Source organism: Callionymus lyra, chromosome 4, assembly GCF_982586985.1.
Source record: "Callionymus lyra chromosome 4, fCalLyr1.hap1.1, whole genome shotgun sequence".
NCBI lineage: Eukaryota > Metazoa > Chordata > Actinopteri > Syngnathiformes > Callionymidae > Callionymus > Callionymus lyra.
Genome location: NC_141821.1, coordinates 17,799,876 through 17,826,754, shown reverse-complemented (window position 1 = coordinate 17,826,754; position 26,879 = coordinate 17,799,876). Strand labels below are relative to the sequence as shown.

At 39.8% G+C, this 26,879-nt stretch overlaps 3 protein-coding genes across 4 annotated transcripts in view; 1 reads left to right on the top strand and 2 right to left on the bottom strand.

Moving 5' to 3' along the window:
• pola1 (polymerase (DNA directed), alpha 1) overlaps window positions 1-1,868 on the bottom strand; it is a 50,529-nt gene extending 48,661 nt beyond the window's left edge. For both annotated transcript variants that reach the window (XM_087789014.1, XM_087789015.1), the window contains exons 1-6: window positions 1,736-1,868; window positions 915-1,042; window positions 743-839; window positions 591-668; window positions 403-518; window positions 198-260 (exon numbers count right to left, since the gene is read on the bottom strand). In XM_087789014.1, the coding sequence (XP_087645140.1) occupies window positions 198-260; window positions 403-518; window positions 591-668; window positions 743-839; window positions 915-1,042; window positions 1,736-1,784 (531 nt within the window). In that variant the 5' untranslated portion in view covers window positions 1,785-1,868. The remainder of the gene's footprint in view (window positions 1-197; window positions 261-402; window positions 519-590; window positions 669-742; window positions 840-914; window positions 1,043-1,735) is intronic.
• A 1,486-nt stretch (window positions 1,869-3,354) lies between these two features.
• On the top strand, window positions 3,355-12,679 carry pcyt1ba (phosphate cytidylyltransferase 1B, choline a). The gene is made up of 8 exons (XM_087789013.1): window positions 3,355-3,482; window positions 5,212-5,311; window positions 5,575-5,691; window positions 5,768-5,919; window positions 6,864-6,942; window positions 7,026-7,168; window positions 8,243-8,431; window positions 9,489-12,679. The coding sequence occupies exons 1-8, from the start codon at window positions 3,444-3,446 to the stop codon at window positions 9,711-9,713; spliced, it is 1,044 nt and encodes a 347-aa protein (XP_087645139.1). The 5' UTR covers window positions 3,355-3,443; the 3' UTR covers window positions 9,714-12,679.
• Window positions 12,680-13,849: 1,170 nt separating this feature from the next.
• On the bottom strand, window positions 13,850-26,328 carry pdk3a (pyruvate dehydrogenase kinase, isozyme 3a). Its single transcript, XM_087789009.1, has 12 exons — window positions 26,019-26,328; window positions 22,396-22,537; window positions 22,248-22,319; window positions 20,904-21,088; window positions 20,735-20,824; window positions 19,505-19,582; window positions 19,352-19,428; window positions 19,190-19,291; window positions 19,018-19,125; window positions 18,815-18,928; window positions 14,899-17,930; window positions 13,850-14,229 (listed from the first exon to the last, which is right to left on the bottom strand). The coding sequence occupies exons 1-11, from the start codon at window positions 26,119-26,121 to the stop codon at window positions 17,781-17,783; spliced, it is 1,221 nt and encodes a 406-aa protein (XP_087645135.1). The 5' UTR covers window positions 26,122-26,328; the 3' UTR covers window positions 13,850-14,229; window positions 14,899-17,780.
• Between the last annotated feature and the right edge of the window lie 551 nt (window positions 26,329-26,879).

Genomic DNA, 26,879 nt, shown 5'->3' with positions numbered 1-26,879 from the left:
GAAGAGATGGGAAGAAATATTTTGACTTCAGTTAAATCTGTTCCATTTTGAGAAAACACAAAACACTCAGGCCATTTTTTTATATACATTAAACAACACTATATTGTTAATATACTTCAAAGGATGAATTTAAAAAGATGGTCATTCGTTTCAAATTCCATTTTCTTGGTCATTTATGGTAAAAAAGTACTACAAACCTCTGAGTGCAAGTCCTGCAAGATATCTCCCAGAAGATCATCCTTTGACAAATCGACATCTTTCTGCAAAAGAATGTTCAACTTTTAATTACCATGAACGAAAATAAACACAGGGATATAGTTAAGACAAAAGTGAGATCATTTCAAACATGAGAGGAATGACCAGATGGAAATGTATATATAAATATATACTTTTAAAACACACCTCTGCTGGTTTCTTGACGTTGCTGTTCATAAAGAGGCTTTTGATGCTGTTTGGATTCGAAACAACTGCCTTCTTCACATTTTTCTTCGACGCAGCTTCTTTGGAACCGGGTTTTCCTAGAAAAGAAAATGCACCTTATTGCGACCATAAATAAAATGCATATTAAGCAAAATATATAAAAATTTAACCTTTGGTTTTTTCCACAACGTCGTCATCCAAGTCATCGTCAAATATTTCTCGGCCGTCCTCCACATATCCTGTTCCATCTAGAAGATCAGGAGAAACATTTCTTAACTGGGAATTCAAGCAGTCAAGCAGTAGTCTTTGGATTTGCTCGTACCATCATCGATGATCCAGTCGTCATCTTGTCTATCCCTGACCATCTTGGAGTATTCCACCTCGTCTACCTCCTCATACACACTGCTGAACTCCTCCACCTAGAAAATGACAAGTTCAACAGTAAGTTTTCAAATCAATAATTCAATCGCAAACCTTATTTATATCAACCATACCTGGTATTTGATCTTCTCCCCCTTCTTCGCCTTCTTCAACTGTTCCAGAGCCGACTTTCTTCCTGTTTTCTCCCTCTTCTCACGTCTGGAGCGAGTCTTAGCCAGACTGCAGGCTTCTGTCCCGTCATCTACAAGAGAATAGTTTAGGTAGTTATTGTAACATTGTATCGATCGAGAAAGTAAGGATATTTCAAATCACTGATACAAGAATTAAGCACTGCATTCTATACACATGATAAATAACATCAAATCATTATTCAGTTCTTCTCTTTTCTGTTTTATTTAATATAGAACAACTAAATGAATACTGCAAGATCAAGCTCTACTCCTATTGTTTTGGCAAAAGAATAAAGGAGATTTAATGTGGAATATCAACTGGTTAACAATTCTAACTAAATGCTATATCATAGAAAACCTAGACTAATCCATACAGACTTTTTGTTAAAGTTGAGGAAACTTGTGGGACGAACGTTTGCTGTCAATTATATTTCAACAATTTCTACAGGAAATCAAAATGCCAGGACATAAATATTCTTATTTAACTATATTTTATTAGTACCATAGTAGTATTGCAAGTATTGTTTGACGTATGACAATTACTACAACATGGTCAACACCAAAAATACATTGTATCTTTAAATCCATATGCGATTCTTCCTATGCATCCGATTATAGAAGAACACATGAGAAGACATAAAAAGACAGAATTCATAAAAGTGTAACACATAATGGACGGCCTAGTGTGGCGTCAGTGTTTAATGCTAGCCGAAGCTAATTCTCACAGACGACAACATTTAAATGACTTGTATAAACAAACTCACCGCCGTCCGGGGCGTCCATGTCTTTGTCAGAGTTGGAGACAGGAGACATGACGACGTATTTCTATTTTTCGGTCCTAGTTCCCGCTGACAGCTCGCGGTGAACACAACACAACACAACACAACAGTCAATTCCGCGCCAAATCGGCTTCCCGGGGAAAGTCATATGAAAGGAAGTGACGTCACAGAGGTACCGGGTGTTGACGTGATGCACTTGCTCAAAGAATCCTCACGATGGCGGTGTTGTACCTCTTAGAAACGACATTTAAAGAGTTCTACAAATACATCTCATGGATGCGGAAAAACTGAATCTAATGCGAATATTTCTATAATATTCGCTTTAGAAACGTAAAAATAAAATAACAGAGATTTAAAAGTAAGCGCCTCATGCTTCCATTACCATAGCAACCCCTCATGAAAGCGCAGATTATTCCTGTCCCAGATGTCCTTCCTCAACTACACTTGTGGAACAATGATGGAACACAAAGGAGGTTTTGTTCTTCGGTGGAACTTGACAAGAGCGCGCACTTGTCATGGAACCTGTTGGACGTTGACGTGTCAACCGGATATGAAGAAGATGGTGCGTCGCTCCATTTCTCCATCATTTTAGGACATTGTTTTGATTTTTTATTGACGCCATGATCAGACAGAGAGGAGAGCGAAATAACGCCAGCCAGAGAAAAGAATCACACAGGGTAAATTATTTTTTTTATTTACATTTATCTAGTATTGTCTATTTAGTATCGCCTTGTTTTTTTGTAAAACTTGCGAAAACATGTAAAAAATATAACCACGTTTTTAAAATGTGGTTTTCACTACTATAGCTTGGTGGTGTCATTTTAAACTATTTTTTCGCTTATTGAAATCACTATATATTTTAACTTGAACTCACTTCATAGCTTTTCTGTTTACTGCAAATCAGTGAAAAGTGGTGCGACCTGACTGACCAATAACAACAGCTTTTACTGAAAGAATCTGCTCATTGATTGGTCTATTCGTTGATCTCGACCCTCATTGACAACGGCAGGACCAACAAGCAAAGATCGTTTATAAAGTGAAGAGGTCGATGGCAGCCTGGAAAACGACGAAATATTCGACTCCATAGAAAAACACAATGTGTCGAAAATATTTTCTATGCTGTGGTTAAATGACGTAAATTTACCTCATCTATACATTTTGTGCATATTTACACACATACACGACTTCATTTATTTATGTGATTTATTGACATGAAGCAGAAATCGTCAACTTTTTCTAATTAAATTACAATATATGTACATTTTGTTGTTGATAATCAATATATATATTTGAAAAATAAAAAGACTATTTATTATCAACGATATGTCATTAACATTGGTGGCTTTAATAAATAGAGTTGACGTAAAAGCGAATTAATGCTGAATATGAATTACGTTTAGTTTAATATGTTAAAAGAGCAACGTTGTGACCCCGTGAATATAAAACAAGTGAGAGAGACAAAAAGAAAATGTTCCGCCATGAGTTCGTAACAGAGTGAGAGCTCCTGGCAGCATCCTTGCTCTGCATCGAAGGATGCGAGCGGCTGATGGGGAGAAGGCACAGTGGGCTGTGAGGGAGGAGGGAGGGAGGGAGGAGAGAAAAGGCAGATTATTGAGGAGCGAGACATCGTTTCACTGATGCTGAGTCACACAACAGAGGGCAAACAGTTGAATCCCATGAGTCTTTGGGAATAATGGAGGAGCTGGAACACACCTGTCCTCATCCTCGGACGGTAGGTGACTTGTGGTTTTCTTCGGCCCTGCGGTGTTTGTGACATCAGGGGAGGACAAAGGATACTGATGTTATGAAACAGATCCCCTTCAGAGGCGTGTAGACAATGCTGCTGGTCTCTCTACCAGCCATGGACGTACAAGAGCATCCTGGTTATGATCCTCCCACTCATCCCTGGTCCAGACTCTCCTCTGCTGAAGCCATCAGTGTCTTCTTTGTTGTGTTTGTGCAGCTCTAATCCTTCGTGTCCAGATGTTCTATGTTTTAGCCAGTGTGGCTTGAGCCGATCTCCCGCCGCTGGTCCTGGCAGGCCCTCTGTGTTGCTGACCAGTTATGTTAGAGCCTCACCATCTGCTAGCTGTTTGTAAGCCACTCCTTAGGTTGTACCCAGACGCGTCGTGCAGGTGGTTGATGCCTCAACAGATCCACAATGAAGGAGACATTCCTGGTCAATGTAGAAGTAAATAAAGCCTCATATTGAAATCCAGATGCCCTGTCTCCGAGTGACCTGTCCGAGGGGCTTCTGGTGTGTCCTTTGACGGGCAAAGAATGGACAGATGTTTGGCAACCCCTTCAAACACAGATGTTTTTTTAAATGTTTCAAATGTTCGCATTATTTCCTGTAATGGTTGTGATGATCGTTATATTAATTATTTAAGTCTTATAGTTATTGTACAGAATGTATATTGTATTGTGCCTTAAAATGATTTTCATTTGGTGAAAATAGAATGAAGTACAATAAATACATAATACTTCATAATATATGTCCTTATATCATTCTTTCAAGCCTTTTGTCCCAGAAATAAACACCTTTTTGGTCATTTATACCTTAGCAATCCATCTCTACATATACTGTATATAAATAGATATAGTATATGAACATATAGATATATGAATATGTTGATATTTAAACATGCTGAGATATAATTATTATTAGAAGTATTATGAAGTAATATGCATTTATTTTATTTATTTGTATTTAAGAATTCAATTAAAGAATTGCGAGTTTATTAATTCGAATTTTTTTTAGCAAAAATATTACTGACTGATGAGATTTTAAAGTGACAAGATTTGATTATCGACAGAAGTTTTAATATATATTAAGAGAAGAGAAAAGAATAGAAGAACATAAACGATGTTATTATAATCGATCTTTGTCCTACTTTTTGTTAATCATTAATTCGAACAAAGTCTCTTAACTTCACAAAGAAACAAGGGAAAAATAAATATGTAATGAAAACAAGAAAACCACAACATGAATTAAAAACAACCATTAGGTTCATAAGGATACATAGAAAATGCATTTTGACACTGAACAACACATTCACAGTTCAAGAGTTTGAGTCTGACCTCACAAGGGCCAGATTAATACCAATTAAAGATCATGAATCATACTTTGACTAGCTTTGCTCAAGAATGTTGCAGGTTTTTTTTCAAAATCCAAAACCATCTCAGCATCTTCATGTGGACTCGGCCATTCCTAATCTTCTACTTAACGCCTTGATCTCTGCATCAGTGGCTGTAATAACGGATCAATCCGTTTCCCCAACATCAACAAACACTATGATGGATCAATAACTCTGAGTGCAGATCTGTCTATCCCCAGCTCTTTCCACGCACACACACGTCTGGCTTGGTGGACAGTAGCAATACTTGTGGAAAGGTTTCTCAGATGTGCCGGGTCAGTGTCAGGGCGCCGGTGCTCATTCAACTTTAATCCTCTCCTTCAGACTCTGACGAAACCGGCCATCTTCGCCAGAGAGACCAGCTGTGATTGTCGCGCCCCGCATGAGAAACTCACCATCGCTCAAGCTGCCCGAGGAACTCCAGGTACACACATGTAGCCACGGCAACATCACAGAAAGTCTTCACGAAAAAGAGAGGGTGATCCAACAGAGACTCAGATGAGCAACAGCTTTTCTCTACTGCAGTTTGAAGTCATTTGAGAACTTTTGAGGTTAACTTAGACACATCCTCACTCTGGCTTTGGAACATCTCTGGACCTCTTATTCATAGCAAGAAAACAGTATCAAGGCTCTGAGTTTGAAATGATAGAACCAATAAAAGCATCTGCTTTATCTCCCTGTGTTCAGTGGACCGGCCCGTCCGAGTCTACGCTGATGGAATCTTCGACCTTTTCCACTCCGGCCATGCCCGGGCGCTCATGCAGGCCAAGAACCTCTTTCCCAACACCTACCTCATCGTGGGAGGTCTGCCAGAAACACGCCTGCTGTGCAAATGAATATGTCTCAACGTGAATAATTGTTTGTTTGTTTTTTTTCACAGTGTGCAGCGACGAGCTCACCCACAAGTACAAGGGCTTCACCGTCATGACGGAAACGGAACGCTACGAAGCACTGAGACACTGCCGCTACGTGGACGAGATCCTGAGAGACGCCCCGTGGACGCTCACGCCTGAATTCCTTGAAAAACACAAGGTGCGTCCTTGTTTAATATACTATTTATTACCAAGTATCGGAGGATTTGAATCACTCCTGCGATGGAAGTAAGTAAGAAAGTAAGGGTTATTTGTAAAGCGCTTTTCTCAGACCAGGCAATCAAAAACAACATACAGCTAAAATACAAGCTTTAGAAGTCCAAGACATATAAGCCAAACACAGGAGTCCCAGAAAATAAGGGAAAAGCCTGCACAAATAAAAATGTCTAAAGATGTTTCTTGAAGGAGTCAGTAGATCCATCAAACACAGAGGGAGAGGAAGATCATTTCAAAGATTAGGAGCAACAGTGTGGAAGGATTTCTCCCCTCTGGTCCGGAAACATGTTCAGGAACCATCAGTAGATTCTGATCCACAGACCTCAGAGCCCGAGCTGGGGTGTAAGGCTGGATCAGATCTCTGATCGAAGGTCTGACCATGAATAGATCTGAAAGTAAGAACCAGAATTTTAAAGTCGATCCTGAAAGAAACTGGCAGCCAGTGAAGAGTTTTAAGGATCGGGGAAATGTGAGTTCTTCTACTAGAGCGAGTCAGAATTTTTGTTACTAACTGCAGTCGAGACAGCTCTTTCTTGTTTAGACACAAAAATAAACTGTTACTATAGAAACAAACACATGGATCATAAGCTCCAGATCGTGTTGTGACAACATTTTCCTAAGTTTAGAGATTTTTCTCAGTTTAAGGAAACAGTTTCAGGTCAGTTTTCTGCAGTGTTGAACTAGAGACATGTCTTTGACAAATACAACACCCAGGTTTCTCAGGCTCAGTTTGACAGACTGGCCTAAGTCACCAAAGTACTGACTCAACTCTGGAACCTTAAAATCATGCACAATAACCAGTTTCCAGAGTTTCAGTTTAGTCCACATTTAGATTTCTGAAAGTGTGAGTTCTGCCAATACATTCCCTTTGATTGTTTTTTTTTTTAGATCGATTTTGTGGCTCACGATGATATCCCATACTCCTCAGCAGGAAGTGAGGACGTGTACAAACATATTAAGGAGGCAGGTGAGTGAGGAGTCGGGGCTATAATAACGTAAGAAGTCCTTACGTTCTGTTTTTAGCTTAGACCTGTCGTTTCTGCTCTGCAGGGATGTTTGTACCAACACAACGGACGGAAGGAATCTCCACCTCAGACATAATCACCAGAATCGTTAGAGATTACGACGTCTACGCTCGGAGAAATCTCCAGCGAGGCTACACGGCCAAGGAGCTCAACGTCAGCTACATCAACGTAAGATCACCTGTTAGATTGTCTCCATGTAGTCAAGAGCACCGCGAAACTTAAAGCTACTAAGCTAACTAATTAAACTCCACCATCTTGAATTGTGAAGTTGAAACCAATGCTGTGTCTCAAATCGCATACTTCTCTTAGTATACTAGAAGTTAGTATGCATCAGGATAGTGTACGTACTAACTAGTACGCAAATTCTCAACAGATAGTATGTCTCAAATCAAACACTGTAAACTGCAAACAGGAAATGACGCGACGGCTTCTTCTTCTACTTCTATTTAACGATGTTTCAACCAGCTGTTTGAACGCTATCGCTGACACCTGCTGGCAGAACGTTTTGCCAGTTTGGAAAAAGAAATAAAGAAATAATATGAGGAACAAAATATTCGCGAGATATTTAAGCTGGTATCGAAGACGTGTCGTCCTTCTACTGCTGCTGAAAATGCATCTGTACGTATATGAATATATATGGATATATATATGACGTTACTTCCGTTTACAACGTCACTAAGATGGAGCCATTTAGGGTGGATAGTGTCCATCGAACCATACTCAGTTTTGTGGGCGTTTTGGTACGCCAATTTAGTGTGCATGGCGCACTAAATTTCGCATACTAGGAATTAAGACGTACTTACGCACTAAAAATACTAACTTTGAGTACGCAAGTATGCGATTTGAGACACAGCCGTGTATTCAATAATTGTTTTAAAACGGCCAAAATGGTCGTCATAAACCGGGATGTGTAGTGGCCAGAATCTGCCGATATACTGCGATACTGTGGGAACAAAAATATATTTGTAGTATTGTCCGAGTACTTGACTCTGCGTTGTTGTATTTAACTCGTGACTCTTTACAAAGTCGTAGCTGCTTTAATTTGTTTTTAAAACCAAGATATGTCCAAACATAAGCTTTAAAAGCTGCTGGAGTCAACTGTATCCTCTCGTCCAAGGTCAATGCTTGGATTTAAGAGGATTTAATTGTTTCTCTGAGGAGGGTGTTATAATATTTTCTCACTCCCCTTGTTATATAAGACACTAAAAGTATCACTTCTACATCATTCATCGTACTTTCCAGGAGAAGAAATATCGACTCCAGAACCAAGTGGACCGGATGAAGGAGAAGGTCCGAACGGTGGAGGAGAAAAGCAAACATTTTGTGTATCGAGTGGAGGAGAAAAGTCATGACCTCATTCAGAAATGGGAGGAGAAGTCCAGAGAGTTTATAGGAAACTTCCTGGAACTTTTTGGGCCAGATGGAACATGGGTCAGTCCGTATATGGAAAAAAACTGTATATGCTATATGGCGACATTTAGTTACATTAACGAGAAAGTGACATATATATGACAATATTAACCAATAAAAACAAAGACATCTTTAGATACCTATTCCATAGTGTGGCCGTATTTTATTAATATTAAACTAAAGCCAGAGAATTAGAATCCAACATCCACATATAAGGAGGTAAATCTAGTAAAAAGTACATGAAATAGTAACATTAGCGTAATAAAGACGTTGTTTTTCTTCAATATTAAATCCGTTCGGGAAGATAACAATTTCTGAGGGTGACGTGTTTATGCATGTATTTAAAAAGATGTACTGAATTATTTGATGAAATATTTTTTATTACTGTAACGTTTAATATTTTGCAAAATGATAATACATCTATATGTGTAAAAAATATCAAACATTTAAAAAAAGACAGTCCAGTAATAAAAAAAAAATAAAACGTGTAAATATGGGTTGATTTATTGAAATAACAAAATATAAATACCATTAAAAGAAAAGAAAGAGTTGGTGACATTAAGTTTTTTTTTTTTAATTTCTGGTTACACCAATTACCAGACACTAAATAGAGTCAATTATTCAAGCATCTATTTCATGGCAATTAAATAAATAACAAGTGCAGAATCTCAAAACGTCTCCATTAATGGATTAAGTTATTTTTTCAAATGTCTTAAATCACTTAAAAGTAACCAAACATACAGTTTTACTTTAGATTAAATTAGACTTAATTAACCCTAGTGTTGTCTCTGGGTGAATGTAACCCGGTGGCTGAGAACAAATGTGTTTGTGGTATCCCTTGTGTTGTCTCTGGGTCAAGATGATATAAACTACCTTCCTGACTTCCATTAATACATATGCAGTGGTGGGTGTCATTCACCTTGACCCTGAGACATCATAAGGGATACCACAAACACATTTGTTCTCGGCCACCAGGTCACCTTGACCCTGAGATAAGACAAGGACTAATGACGTAGGAAACTGAAAACTGAGTCTAGTTCAGCTCCTAAACAAGCTTCTCGTCTGTCCGTCTCTCCAGAAACAAGTGTTCCAGGAACGCAGTGGACGAATGTTGTCCTACGCTATGTCTCCCAGAGACTCCCCCTGCAACAGCCCACCTCGAGAACTGTCCCCGCTGCGCTCGCCCTCGCCGCCCTCCCCGCCCGCTCGCTGGCACAGCGCACGCCCATCGCCTCCAATGTCACCTAAAGGAGCATCAGCTTCGATAAGCAGCATGAGTGAAGGTGATGAGGACGAGAAGTAGTACATACACACACACACACACACACACACACACGCACACACGCACACACCAAGGAACAAGCTGAGGATTGTCTCACTCACACACTTAGCTTGTAAAAACACACACTGGACACTGAGGCAGACGGTGACTGCCGTTTCTTGTTCTGTGCTGCTGAGAGATGAAGCCATCATTGTCTCGGTTGCCCTGGCAACCAGACGGGGAAGCGAGGACGAGGAACTTAGGGTCATGAACCAAGAGGTGCACATCACCAGAGCCTCTGGAGATCAGTGGCGGGGGGGTGGGGGGGAGATTGTCGATCACCCAGACTGACCCGACGCCCCCCCCCGACTCTACATCATTGTTCCTCCGATTCTACATGATTTAACATTTGATCAGAATTATTTACACTTTATTGTTTGTAAAAAAAACACACAATTGCATCACGATGTCCACTTTAGTCACGTCTAGAACTTATATAATGAATAAATGGATTTATGAAGGCTGGGGTTTTTGAACTCGATTTCACATGTGGCCAAATTATTCTAAGTTACGGGCCAAACTAAATCGTTTGGATTCACCAAACAGGAAGTAGGATTATGATATTGCATTTTCATGATTAAAAATATCTTAAATATCTCCAGTTTTCAACCTAGCGGGCCACATAAAACGAGCTGGTGGACCGGATTTGACTCTTGAGCCTTGTTTGAGTCATTAGGGGGCCACTGAGATGATGCCTATCAGCTAAAACCTTGTCGTAGAACCAAAAAGATAATGTTGTTATCATTAGTGTTCTTTACAGTGTGACCGTCGTATATAAAGCACTTCACTCCAGGAGAGAACAAAGATTGTTTAAGTGATGCAGAGACGGACCTCGTAATCTGCATCTCAAGGTCAGAGTATTTGTGCCTGAAGAGTTCTGTCCCGCAAAGAGTCAATCTTAAATCAATCCTAATCAAAAAGCGTCAACTGTTGCAGTGCAATGTGGGATTGCCAAACTTGACATTACGAAATCGTACATTATATTGTGCGCAGTTGCATGTGAGCCAAATATATATGGAAGTATGTCTGTGCCATCAGAATAAAGAATGGTTGACTTTAAGATCGCAAATTCAAAATACATTTTCTAAATCCCCTTGTAGCCTTTAATATTCAATAGACAAATGTGGTTATTATTGTTCCAACATGTTTATATTCAATTTAAAATTCTACAAATTAAAAAATATTGAGTTTAGAATTTGTATTATCTGAATTTGTATACACGGAGCTAAAAGGAACACAGATAAAAATAAAAAAATCTTAAATTTAAAAGATCTCTGTAGAATTTCAAACACTATGCCTGAAATAAGTATAATGTATTATAATTTTGATATTATGAATTAATTTATTTAAAATGCTTAAGAAAAACAACAATGTTGAACTTAACTATGGATAAACTATGATGGCACTGATATATCCTCCATTTAAATGACTCATATGAAAACACCGACGAGTAAAATAGCAAGACATGCACAGAAATAAACGTTAAGTGCATAAGACATACATCTCCCAAAAATGCTGAATCAGCAGGAGCTCTGATTCGGTTTCTCTGCCACAATATACTATTCTCATATAGATGCTGTTTTGAACCATTTTCAGTCGTAATTCACCCTAAAAAAGCTTGTCAACAGTCACAATCTAATGTGAAGTGGAGAAAATCCACACCTTTCAGACAATACTAATAGATAGATAGATAGAAAGATAGATAAATAGATAGATAGATAGAAAGATAGATAAATAGATAGATATATAGATAGATAGATAGATGCGGCTCTATTTATAGTGGTACGGTGGCTACTGACCACTGCTGTGGTCTACATGGAACTATGAAACAGCAATAAATCTTAGACTCATATCTTTTGAGCATGTCAAACTTTAAGTCAAAGCAGTCAAACCCAACATTCAACCTAAAACCTCTCTCTGACAACCTTCAACTGCAGAGTCTGAAGGACGACTTGTCGGGAATCAAACTTAACACTAGTGACGAAGCTTCATGAAGCAGTGTCATGTTGGTCAGTAGGTGGCGCCATCAGTTGAAAAATGATGTGATGTTTCATAAGAACAGTTGTTAAAAAAAAAAGTAAAATAGTGCAGTGAGACCGCCATCTAGTGGACTCTGAAATGAATGACACTGCTTCATGAAGCTTCATCAGGCCATCACTAGTTAATACTAGTCAGAGATAATTCACCTGAAGAAGTTCAGCTTCTTAAATGCTGCAATTTTAGACTGCATGAATTGTAGGAACAATCATAACCTAAAAACTAAAAAAGAAAAAAAAAAACAATTTGAAAATTGGTTATAATCAATGAATTTCGTGCCTCAAAGTGATGTTCGTGGCTCAGACAGACTCAATGTGAATGTAGGCTACAGTGTGACACACACACCGAGGAGGAAAACGTTGACTCGACTCATACAGCATGTGGCAAGCAATCTGCACATCTCTGGGAAAGTATCTTCCGTTCAAGGCAATAACTTTTAGAGTTGCAAAAAAAGCTCGTCTTTAAATGAGTCGCATCAACTTCAGAAGCCTGTGTGGATGACGTGACTCTGGTTGTAATTTTTGGATCTCATCCTGAAAGTAATGAGTCTTCATTTGAACGCACATGTGGTTCGAGCGTGCAGATCCCTATCATCAAAGCCCACTTAGAAGTCCACGATCACAGTTCCTCACGGGCACCGGAGGAGGCGTTCAGGGTTCATTTTTGAACCCGGAGAGATGCCGGGGCTTCACCGATACTTGAACTCATCGCAGCGATCCAGGTGATCCGTCAGGTCCACGAAAGATGAAGTCTCAGGCTGGAGTTCCAATAATACGACACTGTAATGCAATGTAGAGACCTTTGACCTCCTGTACAAACATGTTACTCTGCACTACGTGTACAATCTCTGTGTTTTTAGATTTAAACAATAGAAAAGGTTGGATGTAAATACATGTTGATCATGAAAGAGATTTGAGCCTCAGCGTCTTTATTTCTGCTGGATTTAGCAAACATATCCAACAGATTTACTTTATTAACATAGTTTTCTAATCCATCCATACATTTATTCATTCATAAATCCATCCATCCATCCATTCATTCATTCATTCATTCATTCATTCATCCATCCACCCATCCATCCATCCATCCATTCATTCATTCATCCACCCATCCATCCATCCATCCGTCCGTCCTGATCCACCCATTCATTTATTCATCCATCCATCCATTCATTCATCCATCTTTCCATCCACCTATCATCCATCATCGATCTATTCATCCATCCATCCTTCCATCTACCTATAATCCATCATCGATCTATTCATCCATCCATCCACCCATCCATCCATCCATCTATCCATCCATCCATCCTCGATATATTCATCCATCCATCCATCCATCCATCCATCCATCCATCCACCCATTCATTTATTCATTCATTCATCCATCCATCCATTCCTCCATCCATCCATCCACCCATTCATTCATTCATTCATTCATTCATTCATTCATTCATTCATTCATCCATCCATCCATCCATCCATCCATCCATCCATCCATCCATCCATTCATTCATTCATTCATTCATTCATTCATTCATCCATCCATCCATCCATCAATCTATTTATCCATCTATCCATCCATCCATCCATCCATCCATCCATCCATCCATCCATCATCCATCCATCCATTTATCCATCTACCCATTCATCCATCCATCTGTCATCCATCCATCATCCATCCATCCACCTATCCTCCATCCATCTATCCATCCACCCATTAATCCATCCATCCATTCATCCACCCATTCATCCATCCATTTATCATCCATCCATCAATCTATTTATCCATCCATCCATCCATCCATCCATCCATCCATCCATCCATCCATTCATTCATCCATTCATCCATCATCCATCCATCCACCCATTCATTCATTCATCCATTCATCCATCATCCATCCATCAATCCATCCATCCATCCATCCATCATCCATCATCCATCCATCCATCTAAATAACTCTCACTTACCCATAATAATCATGGATGATGATCTGGAGTGAATCTAGTTTTATCTTCAGTTCGAGAAACCATTAATCATGTACGAACAAATCTTTGAACTAATAAAAATGCAAATAAATCCAACCTTGAATATTTTATTACTTGGAAAAGTGTTTAAATGGTATACGTTATGTAGCGTCAGGAATCCAAACAACTGAGAAGCTGTCATGAAAGTTGTTAATCCTAAATAAAGTGCATATATCTTGTGCTGGTTTCGGAAAACAACAATTAATTTAGCGATCACAGGTCAGACTGAAAAACTGTTGGAAGAATAACTGTCATACATCTGATGAGTCTTTACTACTAGGTAGTACTAGTTGTAGAAGGTCATATACAATTTGACGGAGGGACATGAATGGCCCCAGTGCCAGACTTTGAACGTGACTGAACAGAGTGAAACAAAAAGGCTGATGTTGAAATGGATCAGATGACAGGCAACCAACTGAGAAGAAGTAAAGAGTCTGAAACGAGAAAAGAAGAACCGAAAAGTTCACACTCGTGAGAAAAGCACATTAACTGTAGAGTCAGAAAACCACATATCGGGTAAAATCAAACTACAGAAGAGTTCGCAGATTAACTGGGAGAAGAACAATCACCATAGAGAGACAGGGAGAGGATTTCAATTTTGACTTTGCATTAGAAAAAAAAACATTTTCTGCAAAAGATTTGATCAGCTCAGACATAAAATCCCACTGTTACCAAAGTGGTCTTTTTAACAGTCTTAAATATGTGTCAGTGTGGATAATTTCTTCAGCATATACATTTATTGAATATACAATATTCAATTTGAACAGATCCTCATTATTATCCCACTATTATGTGTGACGGGCTGGATAGATAAATGATAAAAAACCTGATATGAACCAAAAAGTGAAAATCTAGTGGCAACTTAAACCTGCTTGAGACCCTGGATTTGAATGGCATTTTATACCTAGAACTTAGAACCATAAAAAGGGACATCATTTAAATAATCAACCGATGAAAGTTTAAACAAATTTAAACAAATAGAAATAAAATGTTGTTTTCTGACTTTCCAGACATGATTGAATTCACTTTAAATTCAAATTAAGCTACAATTCTTTTTTACATTTACATGTTTCCAGCAACCAAAAAATAAAAATACATCTTACCTTTTAATCAAAAATGACCTTTCGGTTGTGTTAACGGGGTCAAGTTTCTGCTCCACAGGAGATCCTCATGCTTCTTTTCTTGGTGAGAGACAGGAAGTGTATTTATTATCAAGTGGAACCTTTAACAAAATGAGAAGAAGTACTGAGAGAATCTTTATTTCTGTTTTTAACATCACTTTTAAACAGTATATCTGACCAAATCTTCGTCCATCTATATATTTTGCTTCTGCATCGTTGTTGAATATAGATTTATGTTCAGGCCGGACATCGACAACAGAATCTTCATACGATACACACTTTAAATAAACACTTCAACAGTGGTGAAACATCCTCTTAACAACAATCATATTCTCAATCATCCAGTTCCTCAGAAGCTTTAGACAGAAGCCCGCCTGGACTCGGACCGGCAGTGTTCATGAAGGCAGTATGGATCGGACTGTGAGCGGAAGAAGACAAAAGTTGTCCGCACTTGTTCGTCTACACTCATATCACACCGGGAGGAGCTGAAGAAAAGAAGGAGATTCGCTTCAGTGACGTCCCTCCACGTTCAACTCATTCCTGCTCATGGCGCTAATATTTGGTACTTATTTACAGTAGAGATTTGAAATAAATAAAAGTGACACAAACATTTCTTTTAAAGTGCACAGATTTACCAACATTTTATTTTATATTTTAAAACTAAACTGGGATTCACTAGGAAATCTATGGTAATCGTGGATGGATGATTTTTAGTCTGTAAAGCACTTTGAGCAACTGTTTTGTATGACTAGTTAATAATCTGAGATGGAATCTTGGTTAATACACACACATGCCTCCCGTGAACTCAGCCAGCAAAACACCATCAGCAACTTCAGCGTGAGAGACGAGCATGTTGTGACACAACTGTTTCACTGGAACCAACCACGACTTGACGGAGTTACATGAGTGCAGAAACAGAACGATTACCCTCGCATAAAATATTTTTTAAATGTGGTGTATTAACTTGTCTCGTGTCTTCGTCTTGGTTCTCCAGGGAAACGGGTTACGGCAGTCGAAAGGCACAAAAATATACAAACCCACCCACGGACGCTTTCGAGTTTTCAATTGATTGCTGGTCTAGAATAGTTACTGTCGTCCACTGCCTGGACTCACCGAGTTATTGGGTGACTAACATGGAGTGGACTGAAGTACCTGGAGTAAACCAGAGCAAGAGGCTGCACTAACAGTATCTTGAGTGATACATACTACACCCCTGAACATTACAAGTGACGGATATTTTCGTACATTTCAATTATTTTTCTGGTCCCGACGTGACCTCGGCTGACTGCACTTCCCACAGTGATCTCAGTCACAGATGTTGGTCCATTGAATTAAAGCTAATGGAGTGTTTGCACGGAGACACCGTCGGTCACATGAAGATACTTGAGACGCTTCAAATGGAGTTAATACACGACAAGCATTCCATGGACGGTCAGACAGAAAACGTCAAAGCTGCCTACTCGTATACCCGGGAGTAAAAAAAAAGCTCTACTGTGTATGTGACACGTTAAATCTTTCGCAAAAACTTAAAGAAGAACATCCTCTCCTCCTCTTTCCCATCATAATCGTCAGTGGTCATTGACGCTGTTCAGCTCAGGCTTAATGAAAATCATGCTTGTAAATATATTACCGCGTACGAACCGCTACGAATCTGGTAAGACTTCCTGTTGGAAAACTTTTATTAAGGTTTTATGAAGTTTTCAGCTACATTTTTAAAGATAGAACTGGTGACATTTAATGGATGTGAAGAAAGATAGTCCATCTTTAATCTGGTAAAGTTGATGAAATTGCACATTTTTTTCTACACTAAAATAATTTAGACATTGAAAAAAAAAACAACAGTGTTGGAAATTGATGGTACTAAAAATTAACAAGTCCAATTTTGTTGCTGAAAAAAAATTCTGATGGCATTGATATCCTGTTTTATACTATTCATTCTTTAATATTCTCGATAGGAAAACTCTTGGACCAATTGTCACAAGCTTCTTTGTTTTGGTCAAAACAACGTTAGCTAAAGCATAACCTAAAACCGACCCTTCTATAGTAGACGATGTCGAGACCTCGCTGCACATGGACCCCTTTCAGAACACGCACAGTTTGCACACGCCTCTAAATCATATTATTGAGGTGACAAATCTCCATCTTAAGCTTTCGTCATTTTTGTAGCCAGTAGAGTTTTTAAAATGTCATGAATTAATTTGGAAATCCAGAAAAAAACCAAAGCTTATGCGAATTCAATGAAAAAATGTAGTCGGTTTTTAAGAAGCCAAACGTATATAGATTAGATGGTTTATGCTTCAATTATCCCTGTCAAGTCTCTCCAGGCTTTTCGTATATATATATATATATATATTTTGAGCATTTAATTATTTCACGTCGACACCTTGTTCATAGAAAACCTTCACAGAGAGGATGCTTGAGCGACTATTTTTCGGCTCATCTCTTCCTTGACTCTCCGTTGGTCTATTCTTTTTCCACCCATGCTCGCTACACAATCTGCTTTAAACTTTGAAGTCGACTAATGCATAAAAGATAGTTCGAAATGATCCTGTTGGACTGCTCAGTGAACCGCGAGTTACAATTAGAACCATGAGCTGATGGAAAAAAATGAGGAGGAGAAGAGTTTTTGTCGGTGTCATGTGACCACAAGGGGAGCATTAGACATGATGAGTGAATGCTGGTTAGAAAGAACGACTGCCTAATGCGAATCCAGTTAAAGCAAGCGTGCTTTAAACGGCAGCCATTGGGCACAGACCCAGTCATGTCGGATTGGACTGGACACATGTTGGACCCTGGGGTCTGCTACCCAATGGTGACAGTAGGTTGTGAGTCCAGCAGCCCGAGCGCAGCCGAGCCGAGCGGAGTTATCTGTTTGCTTTGTAATTGGACTTGCTGGCATCGCGTGGCTCCTTGCTGGGGTTGCTCCAGTCGTCCGCCTCAGGGGGGGTCTTGTAATGCCGCCACGCCGACTTGTTGAAGACGGGGAGACGCTCGAACGACTCGCTGGACAAAGCCTGCACATGTTTGAGGAGAAACATCTTTTAGGCAGGAATATTCATCCAGAGCTTCAGAGTACATCAAACAAGTACTCGATTGGAGGATCAAAGTCAACATCCTCCATTTTCAGAGGTAAAAAAACATGTTAACCAGTGACTCTCTTAAATCATTTAAAATATCATTTTGTAAGTAGATCAGAATATTTAATAGTTCATTTTCAAATATTGAAACTTCCGCCTTTATTTATTGAAGTATATTTAATATTTATTTTTTATACTGAAAGGTCTTGTTGTGTTTTATTATCAAAAAGATTCTGGGCGTACAATAGTACAGTCGTAATCGTGATCACCTCACAGCAAGAAGGTTGCTGGTTCACATCCAGGCTAATGGTATGCTCGCTCTGGACACTCCAGTTTCCTCCCACGGTCCAAAAACAAACAAAGGTTGATTGGAAACTTGGGGAAATTGTCCATAGGTATGAGTGTGTGCGTGTCCCCTGCCTCTCGCCCCATGAAGCTGGGATAGGATCCAGCTTCTCCAATATTAGGCAGGCGTTAGTTTCAATGAAGACCGCATCTAAAGCCATATCACTTTTTAATTTAAGCCCTACCAAAAAACCTGGAGGTTCCATCATAAACTGGCATTAAAAACTGACAGTTAATTATTGTAAATATAGATAATTCAGAGTACAGTAAACATGAAAAAGATAGTTTTTACTTTTCCATTAAAAACTAGTCACCAAGGAAATAAAAAAACATTGAATTATATTATTAATAAAAGTAATCTAAAATGGCTCAATTGCAACAACTTTTCTACAGCCTGTAAAAAATGTTTGTCGTAAAAGAGTCATAAATATGTGAAGAGTTGTAACACAGCACAACAACAAGACACTTGAATCTACCTTCAGGTAAATGACTGCGTCCGTGCCGACACCTTCCATGGAGTAGAGTTTCAGGTCGCCCTGGAAGTACCGGGCGTAGAGTCGGGAAATGGGTAAACCGTAGCCAAAGCCAGCCTGGAGACAGGAATTCATGCTCAGTTTCCATGTTTAATTTAATGACTTATTGTTATTGAAAACTTTTTGGAGTGATTCTATGTACAGACCAGAGGAACCGCTCCGGGCTCCAGGCTCGGCGTGGGAGCAGTGGAGTACATGTAGTTGAACAGACGGTCGATCTTCCTCAGAGGAACTCCTCCTCCTCGGTCGCTGATCTGGAGCAAAGTGGGACAAAGTTCAAACCCACAGAAGGAACAAAAAAAAAAAAAGTTTGTTTACCTTGATGGAAAGATCCTCTTTACCCAGAGTGACTTTTGCTTTCACAGGCGGTAAACCGTCGTTGCTGTCCTCGTGCAGCTCCACGGTCGCTCTCATGGAGTTCTGAACAAAAACACACCGGTCACTGTCATGACAAGACTCTCTTCCTCACGACTGTCTCACCTTGAAGAGCTCGAACAACATGTGGAACAGATGAGACGGGACATAAACGGCCTGGATGGGCTTTTTGGGAGCCTTCACTGCGAGAAAAAGAGGCAAGCCGGGGTCATGTGTGGGGTCACACGCCGTTGAGGTTGAAGATTCTTTAAATCTTACTGTTGAATTCTTCAATCTTGAGCTCCGGCGCAGCCAAGTAGTACTTCTCACACAACATTTTGGCCGTGTCATAAGCATCTGATAGAAAAGAAAACGACAAAGTGAGTCACATCTGTACTGAAGAGTTCTTGTCAGCAACAGCTTTCACTTCTGGTTTGGCTCTGGGTCAAAGAGAAGTCGCCGTTAGATTCCTAGAAATATGAATCTGATCTGAACATTCATTCTTGATACAGTATCACCACATCATGAACTTACTGTTGTGACCCTTTTATTTTTCACTCCCTGTAGGTAACATTGACCTGAACAGCCCCAAGATGCTTTGCCTCCCAGTCAACCAATCACAGATGTCGATCACTTTCGACATAGCATCATAGAAGTAGGATTTAAAGTGCATTGAGTAAAGAAAGGCATCATGGAAGTTCACAATTTGGCACGATTGGTACGGTGGGTGCGATAATAAGTGGCCCTCACTAAGTTCTTTTGTTGTATTGTTATTTGCTTTTCAGATAAATTATTTAACTGTGTAAACAATGACGAGGAGATTTCTGCTCCCGACTGAATCTTGTTTCAATGTATTTAAATATGCGGTACATTTTCTGGACAAAAAGCGAAAAGAAAACCGGTTTATAAACTTCAAAAAGTAGTCGTGGGTAGAACATGAGTAAAATAATGTCAAAACCATCATTAGAAGTTAACTCATAAAAACATTTAATGAAACTAGAATTAAAAAATGGAAGTCGGATTTTCATTTTTGCATAAAAGTCTTGCTGGAACACATTAAACTCAAGGCATGTGTGCCACAACTGGCCCATGGAATGAAATGTTCCACGGTCCAGGTTGCTGGTTCGCTTCCGGGTCCGGACGGGGGCCAACTCGTGACCTTTCTGCGTGGAGTTCATAGGTTCTCTCTGTGTTGCGTTAAATTGGATTTGTAATTGGCTAATTCAATTACGGCAAATTTTCTTTGGCTCGTGACTTAGAAATTTTGGTTCTGGTCCCTCTGATTTTGAGTTCTACCGTTACAGAAAAAGAGAAAAGGGACGAGAAGTGCACTGACACAAGGCATACCCCCACCAAGAAGATGATTTCACCACTATAAAAACAGCATTCTTAGGCTGGATGTGTGAGCAGCTGGGATGAGGAGCCATACAAATTAATAATAAGATATTTGAATACGCCTGTTGCGGAACAATCAACATTTTGTGACAATATAGTTAAAAAAATTCTCACCATTTACGACTTCCGCTACACTGCAGGTGGGGTCGATGCTGCCGATGTGTTTGGGGTGAGCTGGATTGGTGTCGTTACCGAACAGAAGTGCTGAGGAAACATCATTGGTTGAGTTTTGAACGACACAAAACTACCTGAAAGCGAGAACGTTCCCCATGTTCTCACTCACTGTGCTGGTTGATGAGCATGCGGAAGGAGATGCGGTTGGTGTAGAAGCGGTCCAGGAAGTACTGGATGCTGCTGCTGATGAACGGGTCGAAGCCGAACTTCTCCTTGTACTCGATGACTCCCTGAGCCATGGTGGGCACCACGTCGTTGTGCCGGTTACGGATCTCTATCAGGAGCTCCAGGAAGCTGATGAAAAACAAGATCTTATTGTTCATATTATTATATCGTCCACCTTTCAATTTCATCTCCAAAAATCTTCCTAAAATATTCTCCAGTTTAGACAATAATCCATAATTACACTTTTATTACATTTTAACATAATTCAATTGGGAGAAGAAAACTTGCTAATAATAAAATAAATGAATCATCTGGATTTTTACCAGAGGGAATTCAAAACAGTGAGCACACACTCGACACAGTGGAAGAAACGTAACCAGTTTTTTTTAATTAATTTTATTAATGACATTCTCACAATTACTTCTCATCAGGATTCTTCCTGAGCAGAGGCTCAAGAGAGTCATAGACTGAGTCATACTTAATTACGCACGTAAAGCCTTTCTTTAAGCGTTTGAAATCATGACATTTCGTAAAACTGGTCTTTTTCATTTTGCCCAATTCACAAGTGTTTCCTGTTTGTCAACCAGTTGGGATAGTTTTCAGTGTTTACATTCTTAAGAATACATTGCAATTGGAGGAAAATAAAAATACAGATGTTTAACTTTATCCTACAGCAAAGGGGTTTTGAGAGAATCAAGGAAAGAGAGAATACTCTTAACTAGTGATGAAGCTTCATGAAGCAGTGTCATTATTTTCAGAGTCCACTAGATGGCGGTCTCTGCACTATTTGACTTTGTTTTGAACAACTGTTCTAATGAAACATCACATCATTTTGAAACTGATGGCGCCACCTACTGACCTCTAAACAACATGACACTTTTCATGAAACTTCATCAGGACAAAACTAATGTTTCTTTTTACAGAACTCTTTCAAGGATGACTTTTTTCACATCCTGATCTTATTTTTACCTTCACACTGCAGCAGAGAAATATGTTTATCAGAGCGCCCGTATAATTCACCACTGCATGAATGCTTATCTCTGTTGTTGCTGTATAAACACAGCGGGCGGCAGCACGATTAAGGGTAGCCTGGTGTACTTTTGGAGGAGAGCAAGAGGACTTCAGCATCAATAAAAAGAACATTCAGCAGTGTAAATATGAACATATAAAACAAGTGTGTTGTTGATCTGATCTTTTGCATTTGAATCAGCCACACGCCGATACGCGATAAATACGCGTTCCCTCAAAACCATCGGAGCGAACCATCCACATCTTGTGTCTCACTCACTCGTTCAGCACCTGAGGATCCTCCGGCTTTCTGTTCTCATAATCCAGCAGCTCCACGAAGCTCTGCATGTACCTAATCCCAGGAATGAAGGTCAAAGGTCAGCCATCGCAGCAATACAAACAAACGTTAAAAAAAAAAAAACACTCGCCATTTCTGCACCAGTCGCACCGACGGCTGAGTCAGCAGCTTCTCCGGGAGGAGGTTGACTTCTCGCATGGTGTTGGCCAGACGCACCGGCAGCTCCTTCCGCAGGAACATGTACGAGGTTTTCTCGCACGCATTGTCTCGGCCTGGAGGATGAAGACGTGAACAACACTGCTTTATTCTCCTTCTCTTTTTTTTCATCAGACATATATTTATATTGCAGCTGAACCAACTGGACTTTGAATATAAAGTTTTAAGATGACAAAGTCGACAAGGAGTGGCAGCCTGGTGTGAATCTACATTAGGTCAACAACGTTTATAGTCATGTAACTGAACAAGGAGATCATTTGAGTAGAATAATTCAAAGGTCAAATCCATTCAGTTTATACTCAAATGATCATGAGAGAAGATAACAGACAATAAGGACAAGGAATGAAGATAATTAGATACTTGTTTTATCGGCAATATACTATATTGAGCCAATTAACTGTGATCTTCACTGCGTGGACTTCAGAAGCCTAAAGGTCAAAGTGCAAATTAGTTTGTATGATGTGTTCACAGATGCCAAGTCAACGATCCCATCTGTGTTTTTTTTTTCCAGGACTAATTTGGAATAGTTTTAATGATGGTCATTTTTAAACAATTTGAATGTTTCAAATCTAAAACATACATTATGTTAACAACTTTTTCTCATATATACTTGTTACTTTAACTGGATGGATGGATGGATGGATGGATGGATGGATGGATGGATGGATGGATGGATGGATGGATGGATGGATGGATGGATGGATGGATGGATGGATGGATGGATGGATGGATGGATGGATGGATGGATGGATGGATGGATGGATGGATGGATGGATGGATGGATGGATGGATGGATGGATGGATGGATGGATGGATGGATGGATGGATGGATGGATGGATGGATGGATGGATGGATGGATGGATGGATGGATGGATGGATGGATGGATGGATGGATGGATGGATGGATGGATGGATGGATGGATGGATGGATGGATGGATGGATGGATGGATGGATGGATGGATGGATGGATGGATGGATGGATGGATGGATGGATGGATGGATGGATGGATGGATGGATGGATGGATGGATGGATGGATGGATGGATGGATGGATGGATGGATGGATGGATGGATGGATGGATGGATGGATGGATGGATGGATGGATGGATGGATGGATGGATGGATGGATGGATGGATGGATGGATGGATGGATGGATGGATGGATGGATGGATGGATGGATGGATGGATGGATGGATGGATGGATGGATGGATGGATGGATGGATGGATGGATGGATGGATGGATGGATGGATGGATGGATGGATGGATGGATGGATGGATGGATGGATGGATGGATGGATGGATGGATGGATGGATGGATGGATGGATGGATGGATGGATGGATGGATGGATGGATGGATGGATGGATGGATGGATGGATGGATGGATGGATGGATGGATGGATGGATGGATGGATGGATGGATGGATGGATGGATGGATGGATGGATGGATGGATGGATGGATGGATGGATGGATGGATGGATGGATGGATGGATGGATGGATGGATGGATGGATGGATGGATGGATGGATGGATGGATGGATGGATGGATGGATGGATGGATGGATGGATGGATGGATGGATGGATGGATGGATGGATGGATGGATGGATGGATGGATGGATGGATGGATGGATGGATGGATGGATGGATGGATGGATGGATGGATGGATGGATGGATGGATGGATGGATGGATGGATGGATGGATGGATGGATGGATGGATGGATGGATGGATGGATGGATGGATGGATGGATGGATGGATGGATGGATGGATGGATGGATGGATGGATGGATGGATGGATGGATGGATGGATGGATGGATGGATGGATGGATGGATGGAACAGAATAATGTATAACATACAGTAATAACTTGTCAAACGCTTCATCTAACACTAACATTTAAAGGTTTTTCTCTCACTGAAAAATTGATGTTTCTACCCCTTAATAGCTCAGGAATGTTTTAGGCTGATGAAGTATCGTGGAGGTTAAGAATTTGTCTCCACGGCGAAGGTCGGAAATAGATGTCTCTTTGATCATCATCAGAACTTGGTTTTAGACCCGAGCAGCCTTGGTTGAACTAAACAAGGAAATAATAACTCTGCCCAGTCCGGGAGTCACGGAGAGTTCACAGACATCGATGTTTTCGTTGCACACATGAAATGCGTCCACTTCAAACACTCTCCTGCGAGCTTGTGTGTTTGTGTGAGAACCCTTCCACGAGAAACAAACTCAACTTCAGTGTGATACTCAGTCTCCGTTGCACGGATGAAAGAATGACGTTACTATTTCACAACAGCCTGCACTGATGAGGCAGCAGGAAGAAGGAGTCTTCTGACGTTCACCAGTAAAATAGGGAACAAACTGTCTCATAAATACTCAGCCAATGGTGGGAACATCTGAAAGTCTGGTTTCTACTGTTTGCTTTGTCATGAACGTCCCCTCGAACGTTCACTCTGCAGCTGTGAGAACGCATTACATAAGAAAGAAATCTGTTTAATCAGAGATGGATTAAGAAAAGCCTCAAGTGACAACATGTCTGTGAACAGTGAATCCTTTTTTTTTGCTCAGAATGTCTGGCTCAGCAATTGAGCGACATGAAAGTGTGTGTTCATGCAAGTGTGTAGAAGACACAGTGGCCGTGTTTGGACGATAAATATAGTGGTTGATCCTTTAGTTCTGCAACTGATATCGTGAGTGCTGTTCTCAATGACTTGGAGTGTATACATGTTTTCTTTCATTTACTCATCAAATATCATGATCTTTATTGACTTGAGTCCACCATAGGGTGATCAGTAATGGTTTGCTGAGCAAAAGTCCTATTAATAATCTATTTACTTAACATTTATTATTTCGCCTCTGGTGAAACTGAACTCTTTACAAGAGCCAGTGGGTTTTTTTTCTAATATCTACCGTTTCTGTGTAATTATTGTATTAATTTTGTACTGTGATGATAAATAAGAATACAGTTATAATTATATGACTCTCAATCTTCAATACTTAGTTCTTGAAATAACATTTATTCATTTCCATTTAGCCTCTGTTGTGAAATGCTTTCAGCCGTGACCAGGAGTAAAAGGATTTTGTTATCTTATCCAAGAAGGAAGTGTCCTTATCAGTGATGTTCTCACCTCTATTGTTCTCACATCTTTCATTTATTTCATTTTGTTTTTCTTTCCTTTTTAATGGTGGTGACTTACCAGGACCAATCTCAACAACTTCAACACATCAACTGACCCTCCCTTTTCTCAGTGGTTACCATGGTGACAGAAACTAATCTGGAGGTTTTTTTAAATCTGAATTAAGATTCGTTCGTTTGTCGTCGTAAATCCTGCTGATGGATCAGAAAAGCAAGTTTTTTTTGTTGTAAACAAAGTGACATTGGAGATGAGGACAGCAGCGAGTGAGTAAACAACTTGAAATGTCAGTAATGTTGGCAGCTTCTCTCTTAGTATTAATAACAAGCCGCAGTTTCAACCTGACCTTTTCATTTCCTAAACCTTTAGTAGAAAAACTGACAGTTATTCACTCACCAAAATCCAGAAACTGCTTGATGGACAGAGGCGAAGGAGAGAACCGAGAGTAATACTCGATCTTGGGGTTGCTGTTCTTTAACAAATACGTAAAAATCCTCATTTTGACGAGAGAAGGCGGTTCAGGGGGAGATGAAGCATTTCATTCGTGTCGCTGTGGACGCTCCTGGTTCAGGGTCAGCGGCTGCAGCCGGGAGGAGAGAAGGATCTTCTGGTGGATGAATGACTGGCCATGAGTTCCTGACGCAGAGATGATCCACGACGATAACATGTCAAACTGCGCTTCCTGGATCTACATTGTTTATCTGCGCAGCCTCCGTCAAGTCCGTGAGTGTAATCCAAGCAACTTCCGGTTACAAGTTAAAAGCATTTCTCTCGTTTTTTTTATTTTTGTTGCGGTATTTATACATATACTCTTAAATATTTTGTAGCGATACCATTTTTTTTCATTTACATATTTTTGATAAACGTAAATCATTTAATGAGACGTGACTTTATATATATATATATATATATATTTTTTACATATATGGCGGCTGCAAATGTAACGACTTTTTAGAGTTTTTTTTTAAGTCAAACCAATCATTAACATTTTAATCGTAATCAAGTTTAGTGTGAATATTATTTGGTTAACTTTACCGATATTTTAAAATAGTAAGTATGAGGTAACCCATTTCCGGTGATGGTGTAGCGAAGCAGAAAACATCAAGTTCGATTGAAGTGGCAAAGTATCCACCGCTGATTGGTTAAAAAACAGGAAGTAGTACAAACGCAAAACAAATGATTGGACGACAGTTACCTCATTCAAAGCCTTTTGCAACTGTTTACCAATACATGTCTTAATACAATTTAATCTTCATG

Excerpts from the sequence above, each read along its gene's own strand:
- pdk3a (XM_087789009.1), bottom strand. The coding sequence starts at position 26,121 with ATGAGGATTTTTACGTATTTGTTAAAGAACAGCAACCCCAAGATCGAG. Across the intron at positions 21,089-22,247 it reads GATCCTCAGGTGCTGAACGA|CTTCCTGGAGCTCCTGATAG; the intron begins GTGAGTGAGACA and ends GTTTTTCATCAG. Across the intron at positions 20,825-20,903 it reads CATGCTCATCAACCAGCACA|CACTTCTGTTCGGTAACGAC; the intron begins GTGAGTGAGAAC and ends ATGTTTCCTCAG.
- pcyt1ba (XM_087789013.1), top strand. The coding sequence starts at position 3,444 with ATGGAGGAGCTGGAACACACCTGTCCTCATCCTCGGACG. Across the intron at positions 5,312-5,574 it reads AGCTGCCCGAGGAACTCCAG|TGGACCGGCCCGTCCGAGTC; the intron begins GTACACACATGT and ends CCCTGTGTTCAG. Across the intron at positions 7,169-8,242 it reads TCAACGTCAGCTACATCAAC|GAGAAGAAATATCGACTCCA; the intron begins GTAAGATCACCT and ends CGTACTTTCCAG.